Source organism: Eupeodes corollae, chromosome 1 (genome assembly GCF_945859685.1).
Source record: "Eupeodes corollae chromosome 1, idEupCoro1.1, whole genome shotgun sequence".
NCBI lineage: Eukaryota > Metazoa > Arthropoda > Insecta > Diptera > Syrphidae > Eupeodes > Eupeodes corollae.
Genome location: NC_079147.1, coordinates 30,788,169 through 30,806,306, shown reverse-complemented (window position 1 = coordinate 30,806,306; position 18,138 = coordinate 30,788,169). Strand labels below are relative to the sequence as shown.

Sequence of the window (18,138 nt, the reverse complement as noted above, 5' to 3'; positions counted from 1 at the left end):
ATTTTGAGGGAAAACTTCGGAGAACAATTCATCTCAAGGAATGGACCGGTAAGTTGGCCACCAAGATCATGCGATTTGACGCCTTTAGACTATTTTTTGTGAGGCTACGTCAAGTCTAAAGTCTACACAAATAAGCCAGCAACTATTCCAGCTTTGGAAGACAACATTTCCGAATAAATTCGGGCTATTCCGGCCGAAATGCTCGAAAAAGTTACCCAAAATTGGACTTTCCGAATGGACCACCTAAGACGCAGCCGCGGTCAACATTTAAATGAAACTATCTTCAAAAAGTAAATGTCATGGACCAATCTAACGTTTCAAATAAAGAATCGATGAGATTTTGGAAATTTTATGCGTTTTTTTTTTTTTAAAGTTCTCAAACTCTTAAAAAATCACCGTTTATAAAAGGCATAACCAAACATAAGCTTATGTCAAAAACCCAACGAAAATTCACTTAAGTTTGTGAAATTACTGCGGATAGCCATAATGCAATTTTGCTCAAGTATCTACATCTCAGATTTTACATATGCGGCGAGCGACTGGGATCGCTCTTGCTTAAGTTTATTTAAGTTAACGAAACTGAGAAAAATTAAACGAAACGGAGCTAGACTCCATTATCTTCACTCGTATTGAGATTCTTTGTATTCACACGTTTACTTATGCCCGCATATGCTAGCTAATGTCTATTATAGTTGGGCCTTTAAGGTATCATTTTTTAAAATAGTTTAAAAGGTTTGTCAGTTTTTTTTTTTTAATATGACTTTGATTAGAAAATGATTGATAACACAACAAAAAACATGAAACATTACTGCGGTGTTCAAACAATTTATAAGATTCGTATTATTTCAAGAGCCGTTTTTTGTTTAAAAGATTTAAGCTATGAGAGCTAAATTGAAGTTTAGAATAAAAGCAGGCTTTTGTAAATTACCCAGATAGGATAGATATTTCAGCAGTACAATTTTAAATCCATCTCGTCCGTTAATGCAAAAGGCTTTAGATTTCCATGGTTCTGTTTTCGATAGCGGTAACTAAGAATAAACTTCAACGAGCTTAAACACGTTGTTGGTTCAATGACAGTAAGATCGTCTATCCTTGAAAAGTTAAGGTGAAGAGGTTAAAAGCTCGCACTATCTTAGAATCTGTACAAATACATTTCTAATAAACAAATCTCTCAACGTCAAAATAAAAGATTTAATAAAATCCTAAAAATAAACATATTCGGGCAATTATTCACCCTTTAATTGTTTGTGTGTCATCTAATAGCAATTAGCTTTCATATTTTACAATCTTTTAAAAATATCATCAATGCATGTTCTATAAAAACATTTAATATGTTTTTATTGTATTTACTCTTATCAGGCAGGTAAACAGAGAAGAAGATAAAACCCTGAAAATCATAAAGTATTTGTTTTGAAGTACCTACATATGTAATTTTTGAATAATCTAAAATGCTAAGATTGTAAATTTTAATATTTATTTACTTCTCTATTTTTATACAATAAACAAAGTAAATGCTTATATGATTTTTGTAAGTTCTTTCCATTCAAGAACTTTGAAACCGATAATTTGGTTATTTGTTTTTATCTTTGTTACGTCATCGTTTTTGAACCCTAATATCTCATCATTTCTTATCATTAACTTTTTTTTCTTTTTACCACAATCGCGAAAAAAGGAAAAAAAAAGAAAAACATTTTATTGAAGTGAATGGAATTGGAACTACATATAACACCTTGAACATTGATTAATTTGAACAATAGTTGAAGTGCGATCGTCATTTAAGTAGAAGCAAAGGAAATTACAATATTTGCTCGTTGTGATTCAAAAGAAAACTAATATTCTTTGTTATTATTATTATTTTGTATTTATATGTGTACATAGATGACGTTATAAGGTAAAATTCAAAAGCGGAATTAGTTTTAAATTAAACAAATATTTTGACTAGTTTTTGTTGAAATTCGACAGAAATCGAAAGAAGAATTTACTTCTAAAATGCGCTCTCGAACACCAAGAGTGTTATTTTCGTTTCTTTAAAAAGTGTATACGTATTTAATTATAATTTTACACTTAGGTGCAAAATTAATGTCTCGATATATGCACTACTTGAGACTCTTTAGAAGTCGACAGCGTTTTTTTAACTTATTTTACACACAACTGTTTGAAAATAGTTTTAAAAAAAGGATAAAATAGTTCCATAAATTAAAAAGCACTTAAAATTGAAACATAATAAAAAGTTATGAATTCAAACAATAAACAAATGAGATTAAATATCTGCTATCAACTATAAGTATTTCAAAACAACAAATCACCCCTTAATCTGAATCACTTATGAAAAACTTTCTTTCAAACAACAACATCTGCTGAGTTGTAAACTAACATTTTAAAAACGATTAAAGATTGCAGGGAAAAAAGTTATTTATCTTGGTATCGTAGTGAATAAAAATTATAGCAAGTTCCTTCATTTTGTAGAATTCATGTTAACAGGAGATTATTGAAGTATATTTTAATTGCTGGTTATTTCTGCCTGCATGGCTATACATCGATTCACTACCTTAACTATTTAATAAATGTAGTTTTTAAACTGTTTGCCATTCGCTCACTTTATAGTAAATCAAAAAAGGGTCTTAAGATTTGTATGAATAAAACTCTATGTTCAACTTTTTAGCAGAAATTTGAAGTACGAATTTGGAGTTAGGTTAGGTTAAAGTGATTGTTGACGGAAGAAACGAACACACTTAGGCCGTTGTGATACCACTTGGATCTTAAGATATACCTGGCACGTTGAACCAGTTAGAGCTAGCTAAGAAGCGTTTAAGACAATAAATATCGGAATTTTTTAGATCAAATAGTATCTTTTAGTAAATGTCTTTGTAACAGGGCAGGACATGAACAAAGAAAGTGAGACATTGTCTCCTCTTCTTTTGTATCCATTTACATTGAAATTAAGCAGTGTCCTGTAAGGACTACTAAAAGGTGATATTTTAAAAGCTATACACATACAATTCAGAAAAATGCATGAAATCTTTATTTGAATCGATAGTATGGCCCATATAATTTAATGTTTGAAGATTATTTCATGCAAATGTTGACTTTGACTGCGCCTCAAATGGTCTACCCGCTTAGACAAATTTTGGCATACTATTTCCAACATTTCGGTATCTCACAAATAAATGCTTCAATGTTGTCTTCCAATGCTTCAATTGAAGCGGGCTTGTCTGTATAAACATGAACTTTAAAATGGCCCCACAAAAAATAATCTAAGGGCGTTAAATCGCAATTTTCACCGAACTCGCCTCTCAATAAGTCCATTGTTGTGCGTGCTATGAGGCACCGTCTTTTTAAAACCACTTGTCATGCAAGTCAAACTCTTGCATTTTAGACAAAATCACACCTAAATCCTTCCGAAAAATTGTCCACGTTGTTGAGTAACAGAGGCCCAATTGCTGCGAACGGCGGCGAATAATCGATAATTGATGGTCAACATTAATACTGGCCGATAAAGCTGCGATATTTTCTTCAGTTTGCAATATACGTAAGCGTGTTGGTGGTTTAATGTCCGACAATGCAAATTCGGTGCGAAATTTAGTAGCAATAGCCCGAATAGCAGCTTCAGTGGGTCGATTAAATTGACCATAAAATTGAAAATGAACTATCTTAACAGAGCACGCATTTTGATAATAAAATTCAATAATTTGCAAGCGTTGTTCGTTTGTAAGACGATTCATATTTAAATTTTAGATTAAACTGAAGTTATTTGACAGTAAAACAAAACAAGAAACGTGCGTCAGCTGTTTAACCAGTGCTGCCAAAAAGATAATAGCTAAAAAATCACCCTTTATAAAGGAGTTAATGTGCATTCATTAACATCAAGCACCAACAAGTGGCTGCATTAGACAATCTGTGGTTTGCTTTCTTTATGGTATCACATGGTTAGCATAAGTTTCCAAGTAGCTAAGGGTATACAGATTTTGGGTTTGTTACCCATCAAAGGTAAAAAGGTTCTATTTTTTGCAAGTTCGTCAGCTTTGCAATTTCCTGGAAGGTCTCTATAACTCCCCACGCAAATAAGGTGCATTTTAAACTGCTTCACCATCTCGACAAAAGATCAACGACAAATTTCGGGCTTTTAGTGAGCGTATTGAGACAGAGTGCAATGATTTTATGGCAACATGACTATCTGAGAATCGGTATATTGGTAGTTGATATCACGTTTTCCCTGAGGCTTCTTTCATTATAAGAAGTTCGGTCTAGAACACACTGTAGTGATTGGAAATATGAAATAAAAGTCATAGATTTAGTCCGTCGGAGTATACCCTTCGAACAACCCCGTCATTGGTTTTTGATCCATCTGTATAAAAGTTAATTGTTTTATCTGTCAATAATGGCTTATTGTCCCAGGTAGACCTGGAACAGATGGACACTTGGATGTTTTTTTGGAATAAGGGGTTATGTATTCGACTTTACTAGGTAAAGATTTGAATGAGTCCCGGGCAATGTAGTGACCGATGTTATTATTGGTGCATTGCATTGTGAGGAGGCTTCAAGTCGTATGGCTTTGTTAGCGGCCGATTGTTTGCTGAAAATATAGATGGTATAAGATAGAACAGATCATCAAGTGCAGCGGAGAAGCTCCGCACATTCATAACCAAGCTGTTCGTTGGACTTTTCTGAGTTTATTATGGTTTGTTGCGCTGCCCACCATACTGCTTCTTTATATGTTAGTATCCATCTAATGACTGAGTTGTATGGATAGCCAGTGGATAATATGGGTTTGTAGAACCCATTTATTACCGATGGATTTTTTTTACAAGAGAATAGGGCCTCAGTGACTTTGTTAACTCTCTCTTTTCAGATCAACTTTTCATCGAAGATAAAATTTAAGTATTTTGCCTTGTTTGAAATTTTAAGCTTTATACCGTTTATATAAAGGAAGTCTATATGGAAGGTTTTGTATAGTGTTTTAAAGAGGATAAGTTTTGTTTTGTGGGAATTGACCTCAAGTTCACAACGATGTGCTTAGGTATTGAACTTGTATAAAGCAGTGTGTTAAGATGCTTTCTAGATAGCACTATGGCAACATCATCCGCATAGGCAATGGCTCTGAGCCCCTCATTTTCTAGCATTGTTAGTAGTTTGTTGCGTGATGGTAAGTGCGTTAGACTGTCATGCTTGACGTCTTGGGTTCAATCACTGGCTGTGCCACATAAAGTTTTTTTTTCACTACATTTTGCGAGGATTTGACAATTCCTCCAAAACAGATTCGGATAAAAATTGTAGATCCTCTCCATACCTGAAAACTTAACTCACACTGAGAGCCAGAAATAGCAAGTTGCATTCATCCTCTCAAACAATTCAAACCCAATGTCGGTTATAATGTTAATTACAGGGAATCTTCCTTTAGCTGTACTACAAGAATGTGAAATGCTTTACCAGGCTCAATGTGAAGTGTGCAAACATTCAAAACTAATTTGCGTCGGTATCTCCTTTCGTATCCTGTCCTCCCAATCTAACTACTCGCATTGTGTTTAATCTTTATAGGGGCGTTCTTAAACCCTTCAATGTACGAACATTATACAAAAAATACCTATGTATGTACTCAAAATAAGGCGTCCCGCATGGGAGTCACCTCGGCCCTCTGCTTTTCTTAGTATTTAAGACGTCGAGATAACTTTAGTGGGATCTGACTTGGAGATTTACACTGAAAAGAAGACTTAAATGACGTAACTAACACGGTTTAAAAAAAAATAGATCTATCACCACAAACCTTGTAGAGTTCGATTCATTCACTTAAAGAGCCTTAGAGAACGTAAATAAAGTTCATATGGTCTCCACTGACTTCAGCAAAGATCCTCCTTACGTTTTCAACCTCTTTTCCTGAAATGGATTACTTTTTATCTTAATAATCGTGTTTATTATGTCCGATTTAGATCATCCCGTTGCAATCCTATTCTAGCCACTTCGCCCACTCCCCTAAGGAAGTCATTTAGAACCTTTTTTTCTTTTCTTTATCCTTACAATTAACGACATTAACTTGATCGTCGAAAGTTCAAATGTTAATGATATGAATTTTTCAAAATCATTGTTGCTCATGAAGACATATCTCTTTTCCAAACAGATCTCGATTATTTCTCAACCTGGTATACCAAAAATTGCTTTAAGCTCAACATTAGCAAACATCAGAAAATGACCTTTTCTCTTTCTTTCCGCTTTCCGTTTTTACAATCTTCATAACCATCTCATACATAAAGTAGAAAACATAAGAGATCTCGGTCTTTTATATGACCGAAAAATGCAATTTCTACTTCACATTGATAAAATAATTCAAACAATTTTGTTAAAAGATCGTCCATAGAATTTTTAAATCCTTACGTGGGCCGATCGCTGAACATGACGTCTGTCTGACCTCTTCTTGAATATGTGTCTCAGGTTTGGTTACCATACCAAAAATAGAAAGTATCCAACGAAAATTTGTTTGTATAGCACTTTAATACCTTCCTTGGAAAAATCCCCCTTACCACCAAAACTAAAGTACCTCCCTTCACGCTACCTCGACTCAACGGTCAAATCCTATCATTGTCTTCCAGTGCAAAATATTTGGGAGTGAGTTATACTCGACCCAAAACTAAACTGGAAACTAAATATTGAAGTACGGGTTAACAAGGCCTGTGTTGCCTTCTACGCCTGCAGCAAAACTTTCCTCAAAAAGTTGGGACTTCAGTCGAAGATGATTTTATGGATGTACACAGCCGTAGTACGTCCAATCTTAACATATGGTTCGATTGTGTGGTGGCCTGCTCTTAGCAAAGCCTAGATTATTGATAAGCTAAAGAAGGCATTAGGCTAAAGAAATCAAACAGCTGGTCGTCAAAACCTTATGGTCATAGCAACACACTGAAATTGATTCCCTCAGATATTATCTCGGTAGACACTGACTACTGCACTCCTACTTTGAGCTTTAATAAGGGTTTTAAGGTTATTTTCCCATCCAGAGAAGATTGGGAGGATGACATCGTGTCGATAGGTTTCGACACAACCATCTTTACTGACGGCTCAAAGATGGAGTGCGGAGTTGATTCTGGGATATTTTCTGAGTCCCTAATGTAGCCAAATCCTTTAGGCTTCCTGACTTTGCTAGCGTTTTTCAGGCTGAACTGCTGGCAATAAGGGAGGCATGTAAGATACTTAAACAAAACACAAATCTTTACAGATAGTCAGGCAGCTGTCAAAGCCATTAACTCGGCCATATCCTCATCTTAATTGGTCCAGCAATGTCGCGATGAGCTTGCGAGCCTGAATATTAACCTCAGTGTCAGCGTCATCTGGGTTCCGTACCATAGTGGTATCGTGGGAAATGAACTGGCTGACTAGCTAGCCAGGCAAGGATCGGCCCTTTATAGCTCACTTGCGGAAATAGTTAACATTCCTCTTGATGCTATGAAGGATAAAATCTTTTCTATCTATCAAACTGAATCAAACCGAAGGCGGAGCAATTATACTGCATTATATCTAGGAAGATATGGCCCATCTATAACAAAACCCGTACAAACGATCTTCTATGCAGGCCAAGGCAAGACATAGCCAGGATTGTTGCGGTTTGTACCGGACATTGGCCTATAGGAGGAGTTCATGCAGAGAAGTTGGGTATCTCTTACAATACTTTTTGCCGTAGCTGTAGTGACCAAAGAGATAGTGAAACAATAATTAATTTCCTCTGCAAATGTCCTACTTTGGCAAACACTAGAATGAAATACTTTGGAAAATCATTCTTTCGCGAACTTGATGAGCTATCTGAGACAAAAATTAGAGACCTAATCTTTTTTCTCAATACGACAAAATGGCTCTAACATAATCGCTATGAAGCTTCTCTATAAATCTATCTCTTTCAATCACAGGTCAAACGAGTTTTTGGTATCAAAACGGCACACTACAGCGCTAATTGGATCTCAGGCTAGGTTGCCTTGAGATCGCCATTTCTACCTACCTACCTAACCCCCTTATCGTGATGGTCACTATCTTTTAAACCTTAAATCATTACAGGAACGTAGAGAAATTGCTTACATACTTTTCATACATCGGCTTCACTCTATATCTCTATTTCTCTTAACACTAACCCCCGTAACTTGACAAACCATCGCCTGTTCTCGTTACCACCACACCACGATGCCTATTCATTCGATATCAATATCAGCACCTACAACCTTACACTTGGTTAGATCCACCCTCACTTATTAAAGATCAGATATGTTCCCAACAATTTGACTGTAATCAAATTTCAGTATTCCAAAATCCTCATTTTCCTTTATTTGAATGAATCCAAATTCTTCATTTAAAAATCTTTCTTACCTTTAGGCTATAGTACACCACTTACATAATGAAGCATGTTCCTATCTTAAACATTAAAATACAAAAAAAGTACAAATAATAATAATTTTAATTAGGTTTTTCCCAAAATAGAAAACTCATCTACACTTTGCGGCGGCTTTTAACTTTCTACTTCTAATTTGTCAAGTCTCTTCCTCCACATACTTATTTAAGTGTTCTCTCAACCAAATCTCACATTTTGAAAGACAAACAACCTGTGTATACCATAAGTACATAAATATATCTGAGCTTTAAAAAGAAACACCGATTAATTTTAAACAGCTCAGCACCATACTTTGACCTAGTAAACAAAAATTGCTACTTTCTTGTTTTAATTTTTCATAATAAAAAGAAATTTGTTGACAGTTTAAAATTTCGTTCGAGCAGCTCTGTCAAGTTAATCTATTCCTCTGTCTTGTATATTTTATTTATGTATTTAAAATTCTGAAATGTGATTAAAGTAAGAAGTCCATTTAATTTTCATTAATTAATTAAAAAGAAGAAAAAAAAATAAACTTTGAGACTTTTAAGCTTAACAACCATCAGAGCCTCAATCAGCTTAGATTTTTTTTAAGAAGTTGACTTCAATTGACGAAATTTAATTTTTAATATGCAAACTATTTATTAAAAAACTATTTTAAGTATTTTAAGTCTTGCTTAAGTTATGATTATTCTCACAAAAATATCCGTTCCTAAACTTATTCAGAATTTAAATGTTTCTAAGTTTAATTTAATACGTGTCTCGATGATTTTGCGAACAAAACCGCAAAACAAATATTAATTTTGTTTTTAATTGGCCTTGGCCTTACAGTTATTTTAAGAGACTGAATAATTTAATGTTGTCACTGATAACACTGAGATAGCACACCAAGCCACATGGTATTGTTATGAGATGTGCAAAAAAGAGAACATCAAGACATTATCGTCATTGCAAAAATGATTTAGTTTTGAAGCGAATCAAATTAAATACAAACATAGCAAACATTTAAATAGTTTTTGATTCAATGTGATCAAATATTTAATGAAGAACATACAAAATTAGTGTTCTCCAAATTAAGAACAAATTCAGAGGCGGGAAAAGGTTTATGCATAAATCATTTAAACTGTAAACCTTTTGTTTCCATTAATATTCTTTTAATTTCTAGAGTCAACAAATCTCAATTCAAAAACTTGTTTAACTTTTCTTTATTTGTTTTATTTCAGATGACAGAAGTACTGAAAGCCGGAGTTCTATCAGATGAAATCGATTTGGGCGCTCTAGCCCACAACGCTGCCGAACAAGCTGAAGAATTTGTTCGCAAGGTATATGTAAATACCATAATAATGTGTACAATTCATGAATACAACAAAAGAAAATAATCAAAACATATTCATTTTATTGTTTAAACTTAAACTTACTAACATTATGTGTGCTCTTATTATTTTAGGTTTGGGAGGCAAGCTGGAGTGTTTGTCATTATAAAAATCTACCCAAATGGCTGCAGGATAATGATTTCCTACATCGAGGTCATCGCCCACCACTGCCATCGTTTCGTGCTTGTTTCAAGTCGATTTTCCGATTGCACACAGAAACTGGCAACATTTGGACACATTTGTTAGGTTGTGTGGCATTCATTGGCGTTGCAACATATTTCCTTTGCTCGCGTGACATTCAAATTCAGGAAAAGCTTATATTCGGGGCGTTTTTTGCCGGTGCTATTATTTGTTTGGGATTTTCATTTGCTTTCCATACGCTCAGTTGTCATTCGGTAGAGATTGGAAGACTGTTCTCAAAGTAAGTAAAAAGTATTTGTATTTGTTTAAATTTGTGTACTCATATTAAACTCTTTGAATTTTGTATTTATTTTTAGATTAGATTATTGTGGTATTGCGTTGTTAATTATGGGCTCTTTTGTGCCTTGGCTTTATTATGGATTCTATTGTCATTATCAGCCAAAGGTCATTTATTTGTCCATCGTGTCTGTACTAGGATGTCTATCGATAATTGTGTCGTTGTGGGATAAATTCTCTGAACCAGCATTGAGACCGCTTCGAGCTGGAGTATTTATGAGTTTTGGATTGTCGGGGGTTATTCCTGCTATTCATTATTTGCTAATGGAAGGATGGATCAATAGTATTAGCCGTGCCAGTTTGGGATGGCTTGTGCTGATGGGTATGTTTGATGTTGATTGAAAACAAAATGACACAAATGACTAATTTAACAAATTTTGTTTGTTTTTTTTTTTAATAGGATTGTTATATATTATTGGAGCATTGTTGTATGCCCTGCGAGTCCCAGAAAGATGGTTTCCAGGAAAATTCGATATTTGGGTGAGTTAAACGTTTATTATATTTCTAATTCTTTTTGGCATTTATTAATGTCCGAGAAAGGCTTTTAGCTTTCGTACTTCGAGATGATTGGGGTTCTTTGCATACATCAAGGGGAGACTATATTTTTCTACTTAATTGTTTATCGCGTGTGCACTCTTGTAGATATTTGTTAGACCAGAGCCGGTGTAACATCCTCTGAAGGAAGGTCACAAACAGAGGTCGAAGGCACTGTTTTTTTATATTTCCAATTAACAGAAATCACTCTCCGTAGAACAATATGTATTGCATTAAGCAGATATATATGGAGTAAAGTCTTTCAATGATATACTTCAGGTCTTGACTTCGACTGCCTTTTATACTGTAGTTAGGTGTTGTCTTGTGAAGATGACATTAATTTTTTAAAGAGTATCTGAAGAGTTTTTTTTGTGATGTCAGATTTTTACGAAGCCCTCGATTCAGTTGCATAAAGATGTGTCGGTAAAAACTTAATATGTACTTGGAATTAAATAACTGAGCTTTTTTTCGTATATTATTGGCGAATTGCATTTTTGGAGGTTGAGAGTTTCTTTTCAAGATTTTCCTGTATAAAGATCATCTGTATACATCAACATCTTAATGCGAGGATCATCTATTAAAATCCCGCTTGGCAAATCTTTCAAAAGATCCTAAAAGAAAAGTAAACAGATTAACGGGCTTAAGTCGTGTCCCTTTTTCAGGCCTACTACGGTTGCAAGAAACCAGTCAGGAACATTTTTCCATCCTATACTGCGCTTATAGTTTGGGTGCAGATAGCTTCAATTGCCGAACTTGAATTTGTTTATTTATTTATTTATTTATTGAATTCCTCAAACAAACTAACGTTAGAACTTAAGATGCTTCAAGCAATTTGCAAAAAAAAGAAGCTAAACTGAAGTGGTAAAAAATGTAATTTAAATGTTTTACTTTTAAAATCATCGCTTACAGAATATACCAAAAAGTAATACTTGTTGTAAACTGAAATCAATTGGTTAGGGGGACTGCTTTTACCATAGTTCGATCTGCTTGGTGTAGGACGTAAACGAACTTGTCTTCTAATAAATAAATGTTCCAAAATTGATGGTGATATGACTGACCCATTTTATAATAAAGCATATCTGTATGTACTCTCTGTGTTTAGAAAGCGATGGAAGATTTATGAGCGTAAGCCTATGATTGTACCGTGCAAGTTCGAGCCTATTGGATCATGGGGAGAAACGGAAGCAGAAGCGCATGAATCTTCTTTGTACTCCTTCTATTCTGTTTATATGGACTGAATAAAAGGGAGCCTGTTGCATCCATGGGCTGAGTGGTTTTGAATAATTAATGCCAACACATTCTAGTGAATTCAATACTTTATTAATAATTCAAATCAAATGGGGTGGCGCAACAGTCCGTTGTGAACCAGGGCCTAGTGACTTACAACTCTCGACCATTCCTGTGTGCGAGTACTGTTGTCAGGAATGGAAGGGACCTACAATTTTAGGCCGAATCCGAACGGCTAGTTTGAGAAAGCACTTTTTCATGACAAGAATTACTCTTGAAGGATTTGTCAATTCCTCGCAAGAGGCAGTACCCGCGAAAATTAATTTTTTTTTTTAAATTAAGGTGGCACAGGCAGGGATTGAACCCAAGACCCCTTGCATGACAGTCCAACGCACTAACCATCATGCCACGGGTACTACTTATTAATAATTAAGTTAAGTTTTAATTCAATAGTTAAATTAAGTTAAGGGTTGATAAATTATATAAGATCGTACAATTCAATATCAATTATATATTTTACAGCGACTTTCTTGACGAGCGGATGAAACAAGAAATGGAATGAACAGAATGCGCCGGATATTGAAATGGCACAGAGCTGTCAAAATGACTTATGGGCCTGTTCGGCAATCTGATCGGTTTCAGTTCTGAGTAGGTTTGTTTGTTAATATGTGACAGAGCCCATATTATGCAGCCATATTCCAATATTGGTCTTACAAATGATATATAAAGAAGTTCAAGAATGTATGGGTCGCGAAAATCATGTGAAAACCGTTTTATAAATCCGAGTGTCTTATTTGCTTTTTTAATAATATAGTCATAGTGATTTGTAAAAGTTAATTTTGAGTGAAGAATAATACCTAGGTCAGAGAAAGTAGAGAGTTTAGTCAAATAATAAGAGTCTAATTGATAGTACGACGAAACCCAACTAACAAATTTATCGTTAAAGCCTTGGGATTTAAGTTTGGAAGTTAACCTTTTATGGCACAATTTATTAAAGGCTTTACTGAAGTCTGTGAAGACACAGTCAACTTGTTTCCGTTTTTCAAACGAATCTAAACAAAATGAACTGAAATGAAAGAGGTTAGTAACTGTTGACTTATTTGAACAAAACCATGTTGACTGTCACAAATTATAGACTTACAATTGAACGATATGACTTTACAAATAATGGACTCAAATAACTTAGGGATAACGGACAGTAATAACGGGACGATAATTTTTGTATTTAATTTTTCTACCCTTTTAATGTATCGGTATATTTGAGCGATTCATTAAATTTTTTCAAAATATAAGAAGGTACACCATCTAGACCAGGGCTATAACAAACGTCAAGTTCTAAAGCTTTGCGAAAGATTTCATCTTTAGACATCCAGACTTATTGAATTCAAATGAGCGAAATTTTGTGAGAGGGCTAATGACTCAGGCGTTTGACAGGGGTTCGCTACTTCGAAAGCATCTCTGAAAAAATTTGCAAACATATTTGAAATTTATTTAGAGTCATGGTTGAAGTTGTTGGAAATCCCATTAAATTGGCTTAGTCCACGTACGGAAAGACCGTCAATTGCCAAGAATTCATTGATAGAGGACATGTTAATAGGAGATAGATAGTTCTCATGCGGCTGTTTAGTCCAGATCAAGTTTTTTGTTATATTATGCGCACACTTAGGGGATATTAATACTCTTATTATGCAGAAACACTGTATGTGCATTTGGAAATGCAGAGGGGGTTTTGATGCACATTGGTTTCGAATTCCTGAATATTGTAATGACTGGAAAAGACAGAGTGTGGCAAGGAATCACACATTCGCGTACTTTTCTACTTGACAGTACGAACGAAGTTAAGCTCGAAGGTATACTGATGAATATTCCTAGAAGCGCCAATATTACGATTGAACTGCATAAGGAAATGAATACAGCTGACTATTTCTCTAGGGCATAAACTGTTAAAATAACGTGTACAAAAGAGGGAAACAAGAAACTTTACGATGATGTTCAAGCTTTGTAAATCATCGAATGTTGATATTATCACCAATCAACCTAAATACTCTTTAGTCGATACTTCAAGAAGCTTAAGTGAGTTGCAGTAGCACCAGTTTAGAGGCGAGAGTTATACTCAAGCTTTGGACGTATAAAAGTCTTTTAGATAACAGCCAGATCAGAGGGAAAGAGAAACTTCTTGCATTGCCTTTGGAGACCAAAATATCTTGCGGGCACTTAGAAAACATTCAGCAAATAACGCGTTGAATATTCTCTTCAAGGGCTAAATGCCCACGAAGCAGCATCATAATTCGCTCACCAAAAGTTTCCTTTACTTGCCAGGAACACAAAAATCAGTTAACTTCTAGTAAAAAACCTTTACTTAATTGAGTTTGGCCTTACTGAAAAACGATTATGTTCTAATTTTGTCATAAGACCTCGTGTTATACTTAAGAGAGAAATCACTATTTTCTTCTCCTATTGTAATCACAACTATGGCGGTAAGTCTTGAAAGGAATGGTTTTGTTAAGTTGTTTCCAACCTTTATGGAGTAACTTGAATTCCAAAACTAGACATGGCTCTATACAGCTTATCCCTTTAGATGATGTCATATGCGGCCTTGAAATCGATGAAAAGATGGTGGGTTTCGATTTGGTGTTTTTGGGTTTTTTTCCAGGATCTGCCGTAATGTGAATATTTGGTCGACTGTGGACTTTCCTAATCTAAAAGAACACTGATAAGGACGTTTACATCTTACGGCAGAGAAGATTTTATAGGCGGTGTTAAATAATTGGTGCAGTTTAGAGGGTCTCCTTTTTCAGGAGCATGCTTTATTTCGACCATATCTTACAAGTTGGTGCATGCTTCTAACCAACTTATCTCCAGCTGCTTTAAAGAGCTCGGCATTCATGACATCCGCTCTAGCGGCTTCATTAGACTTCGGCTTAGATATGGCAATCTTTACTTCGTTTAAGTCGGGAGGACGTAATTGTTGGCTTTCGTCGTCTATGTTGAATGGATCATCCTGCTGGACAGCGGGATTCGGTTTGTCGTCGCCGTTATACAGTCAAAAGAAGTGATCCTTCTATATACTCAGCATTGATTGCTACTATGATGTTTCCACAGTTCTAGGTTTATGTACCTGTGAATTTCGTTTCACCTGTTCATAAAACGTTCGAACTTCATTCCTGTTTTTGAACCTCTCAACATCTTCGACCGCACGATTCTCATGCCCTTTCTTGTTCCTTCTGCGAAGTCGGTGTTCGTCTCACTCTTCTGCTCATAGAGCTCATGAGCAGCACTCGTCAAATTATGCAGCGCCGGCCGGTTTGCGTGCCTGTTGTTTGGCTGCTTTTGCCTGCCGAAATTCCTCATCAAACCATAGGCTACTTGTTGGTGGTTTCTTGAAACCCAGCACATCAGAGGCGGCTTCTTTGATTGCAATGTTGCCACTGGTTTCGATACATTGTGTTGAGGCAGAGAACTTCGAGAGAGGTTACTTGTAACTCGGTCGGAAAAGGGTTTGGCGATCTCTTGCGATTGTAGCCGTTCGACATTGTACCTTCTCCCAGCATCTCCATGTTTTGCCTTATGTCTGGAAACCCGAAGTGCTACCTTGGCTACAACGAGGTAGCACCGGAAAGTTCCGACATCCATGATGGTGGAAGCGTATCTGGCGTATGGTCAATCTGGTTGACGGTAGATTGATCTGGAAAACTCCAAGTTCCTTTGTGAATGTTGAGGTATGGAAAACGCGTACTAGCTACTTTGACGTTTCGCCCCGCACCAAAATCTATGTCGGAAGTGCCGTCGGCAATCTGTTTTTCCCGATTATTCCACCAAAGATGTCTTCCCTTACTAGCTTGACATTGAAATCGCCCAGGACAGTTTTAATATCGTAGCTAGGACACTGCTCATATGTTTTGTCTAAGAGAAGAAGATATCGTTTGTGTTGTCATTCTTCTCTTCTGTTGGTGTGTGCGCGCATATCAAGCTATATTTCGATCTAAGAAGTGTCAAATCTTATCCTTCCATAAAACCCATGAGTTTCAATATCATCATTCTATCTTTAGGCAAATCTCTAAGTTTTAAAGTACCACAATGGGATCAAGTTTGCCATAAATATAATATAAATATAAAAATTGATTACTATCGCAAAGTATACACCCGGCTCAGGATGTTTGGTTTGCTTACGAGTCGCCTGCTTATATTTATATCATTTTTTCTTTAGTTTTTCTTCAGATAAAAGTAATTCTTAGTATGATGTGAATGACTTAATTACTGCAGCAACCTATTATCTGACTCTATAAGAATCTTCTTACTTCAGATCTGTGTAATTTAATTTATTATTTCTCTCCTCAGTATGTGTTTCTTCTCTAAATCTTTTTCTGGGTCTGGAAAAAATACCTTTAAAATCCTTCTGAAGGTCTTAGGCTTCTTAAGTAGTAAGATCATATGTTAAGATCGGTCGAAAAGTGGCTTTGGACGTTAGATTATTTCTCTTTTGAAAAGTGCACGTCACAGTTTTTACCATTACTCTTCTGTCTTCCTAAATTCTTCACTAATGTTGACAAAGATACAAATCAAAACTAGAGATGCATAATTTTTGAAATTACTATTTTATCGCCAGCATTTTGTTCTTTTGTTCGAAGTGTTTCATGACCTTTTTTAATTTTTTGTTCTTTCTTTTTTTTCAATTTCAGTTCCAATCGCATCAATTGTTCCACATTTTGGTTATCGCTGCAGCATTTGTTCACTATCATGGAATCACAGAGATGGCAATGTATCGGGTTACTGTTGGCGAATGCACTGTTCCGCATGAGCCAATATCTTTCTAGATAAAATTTACATAATAAAAACGAAATATAAAAATCCTTAAAACAGAAATAATAAAAGAGAAATACATAATTCCAAATGTAACGAATTAAAATAAGCTAAAGAAACAAAAATAAATACAAAACCACAAAGAATCATTTCCATCATGACAAACAATACAAATCACTGCACTTTAACACGACTCTTAAATAATAATACAAAAAAACAAAAAATGGTCTCGATGCAACTCTATGTGCGCACACAGCTAGTTAAAGAATGTAAAATGTTAAAAAAAAACCTTTCCAGCTTCCAAATTCTTCATAAGTAATCCTAATTCTGCGCTGGCGGGAGCATCATCATTATGTGTCCATTTTGCATTCTCTCACAAAATAGTGTATAAGTTGTATTCTTCGAAAGTAAAGAAAAACAAAAGCAAAACAAAAACATTTGTAAGTATTATTTCAGATAAAATAAAAATGTTCAATAGAAAATTTTTTATAAATGAAAATCTTTATTTGAACACAGCTTTAATTTAACAATAACTTTATATTTTTATTAAGTACATATTTCTATAATTGATTTGGGTGACTTTATAATTATTTTGTTTGTTTTTTTCCTGCAAAGTTAATTGAATGTCCATTTAAAAAATCTAAAGTATAAAAAATAAGTTAAAATATTATTTTATTTTGAAAGATATACACATTTTGAATAATATATTCATGTTTAATTTTATAATTATTTTATTTTTTTTGTAAAATATTTGAAATATGAATCAAAATTGGTTTATATGTAATTTATTTTCAATAATAAAAATATTAATGAACTATTTTGAATCTTAGTTGTTTTTTTATTTGCTTTTTTACAACACAAAATATTTTTATTTGAATACCAATTATTCATTAATGAGCAAAAGCGATAGTTTTAAATAAAATGACTCTTAGAATCAGACGAACATATACAATAAATATATAAATTAGATGACGCAACAGTTCATAGAGAACTAGTGCCTAGAAGAATATCAAAAGCCTAGTGAATTACAACTCTAGGTTTTCTTTTCCACGTAGTAAATAATAACATTCTTAGGAATATTTAGTGAAAGAACTAAAGAACTTTAAATAATAGCATAAGGTTTATTGTTGGAAAAAATAGTTTATTATTAAAATGTGGTAGATAATTTCGTGGCATTTATTTAAAAAAAATATATAATTTCAAATATATGACACAGCTACGAGTAACATAGTGCCACGGACGGTCCAAGCATTCACATCTTTTTTCATTCGAAAAAAATGAGGACAGATGATGCTGTCTGTTAATTTTGAATGGATGTAATGGTGATTCGTTAATTTCTTGAGGATATATTTTTGTTCTATATCCTTACTTACTTTACTTAAGTTGGCG

General features: G+C 34.5%; 1 protein-coding gene across 4 annotated transcripts in view; it reads left to right on the top strand.

The window, feature by feature from the left end:
• LOC129954135 (adiponectin receptor protein) overlaps nt 1–18,138 on the top strand; it is a 36,117-nt gene that overhangs the window by 9,075 nt on the left and 8,904 nt on the right. For 2 of the 4 annotated variants that reach the window (XM_056067835.1, XM_056067836.1), the window contains exons 3-7: nt 9,562–9,660; nt 9,786–10,132; nt 10,209–10,510; nt 10,589–10,668; nt 16,629–17,573. In XM_056067835.1, coding sequence (XP_055923810.1) covers nt 9,562–9,660; nt 9,786–10,132; nt 10,209–10,510; nt 10,589–10,668; nt 16,629–16,763 — 963 coding nt within the window. In that variant the 3' untranslated portion in view covers nt 16,764–17,573. Of the gene's footprint in view, nt 1–8,797; nt 8,819–9,561; nt 9,661–9,785; nt 10,133–10,208; nt 10,511–10,588; nt 10,669–16,628; nt 17,574–18,138 lie in introns of those variants that run through there. The other 2 variants (XM_056067837.1, XR_008782641.1) reach the window with 2 other exon arrangements.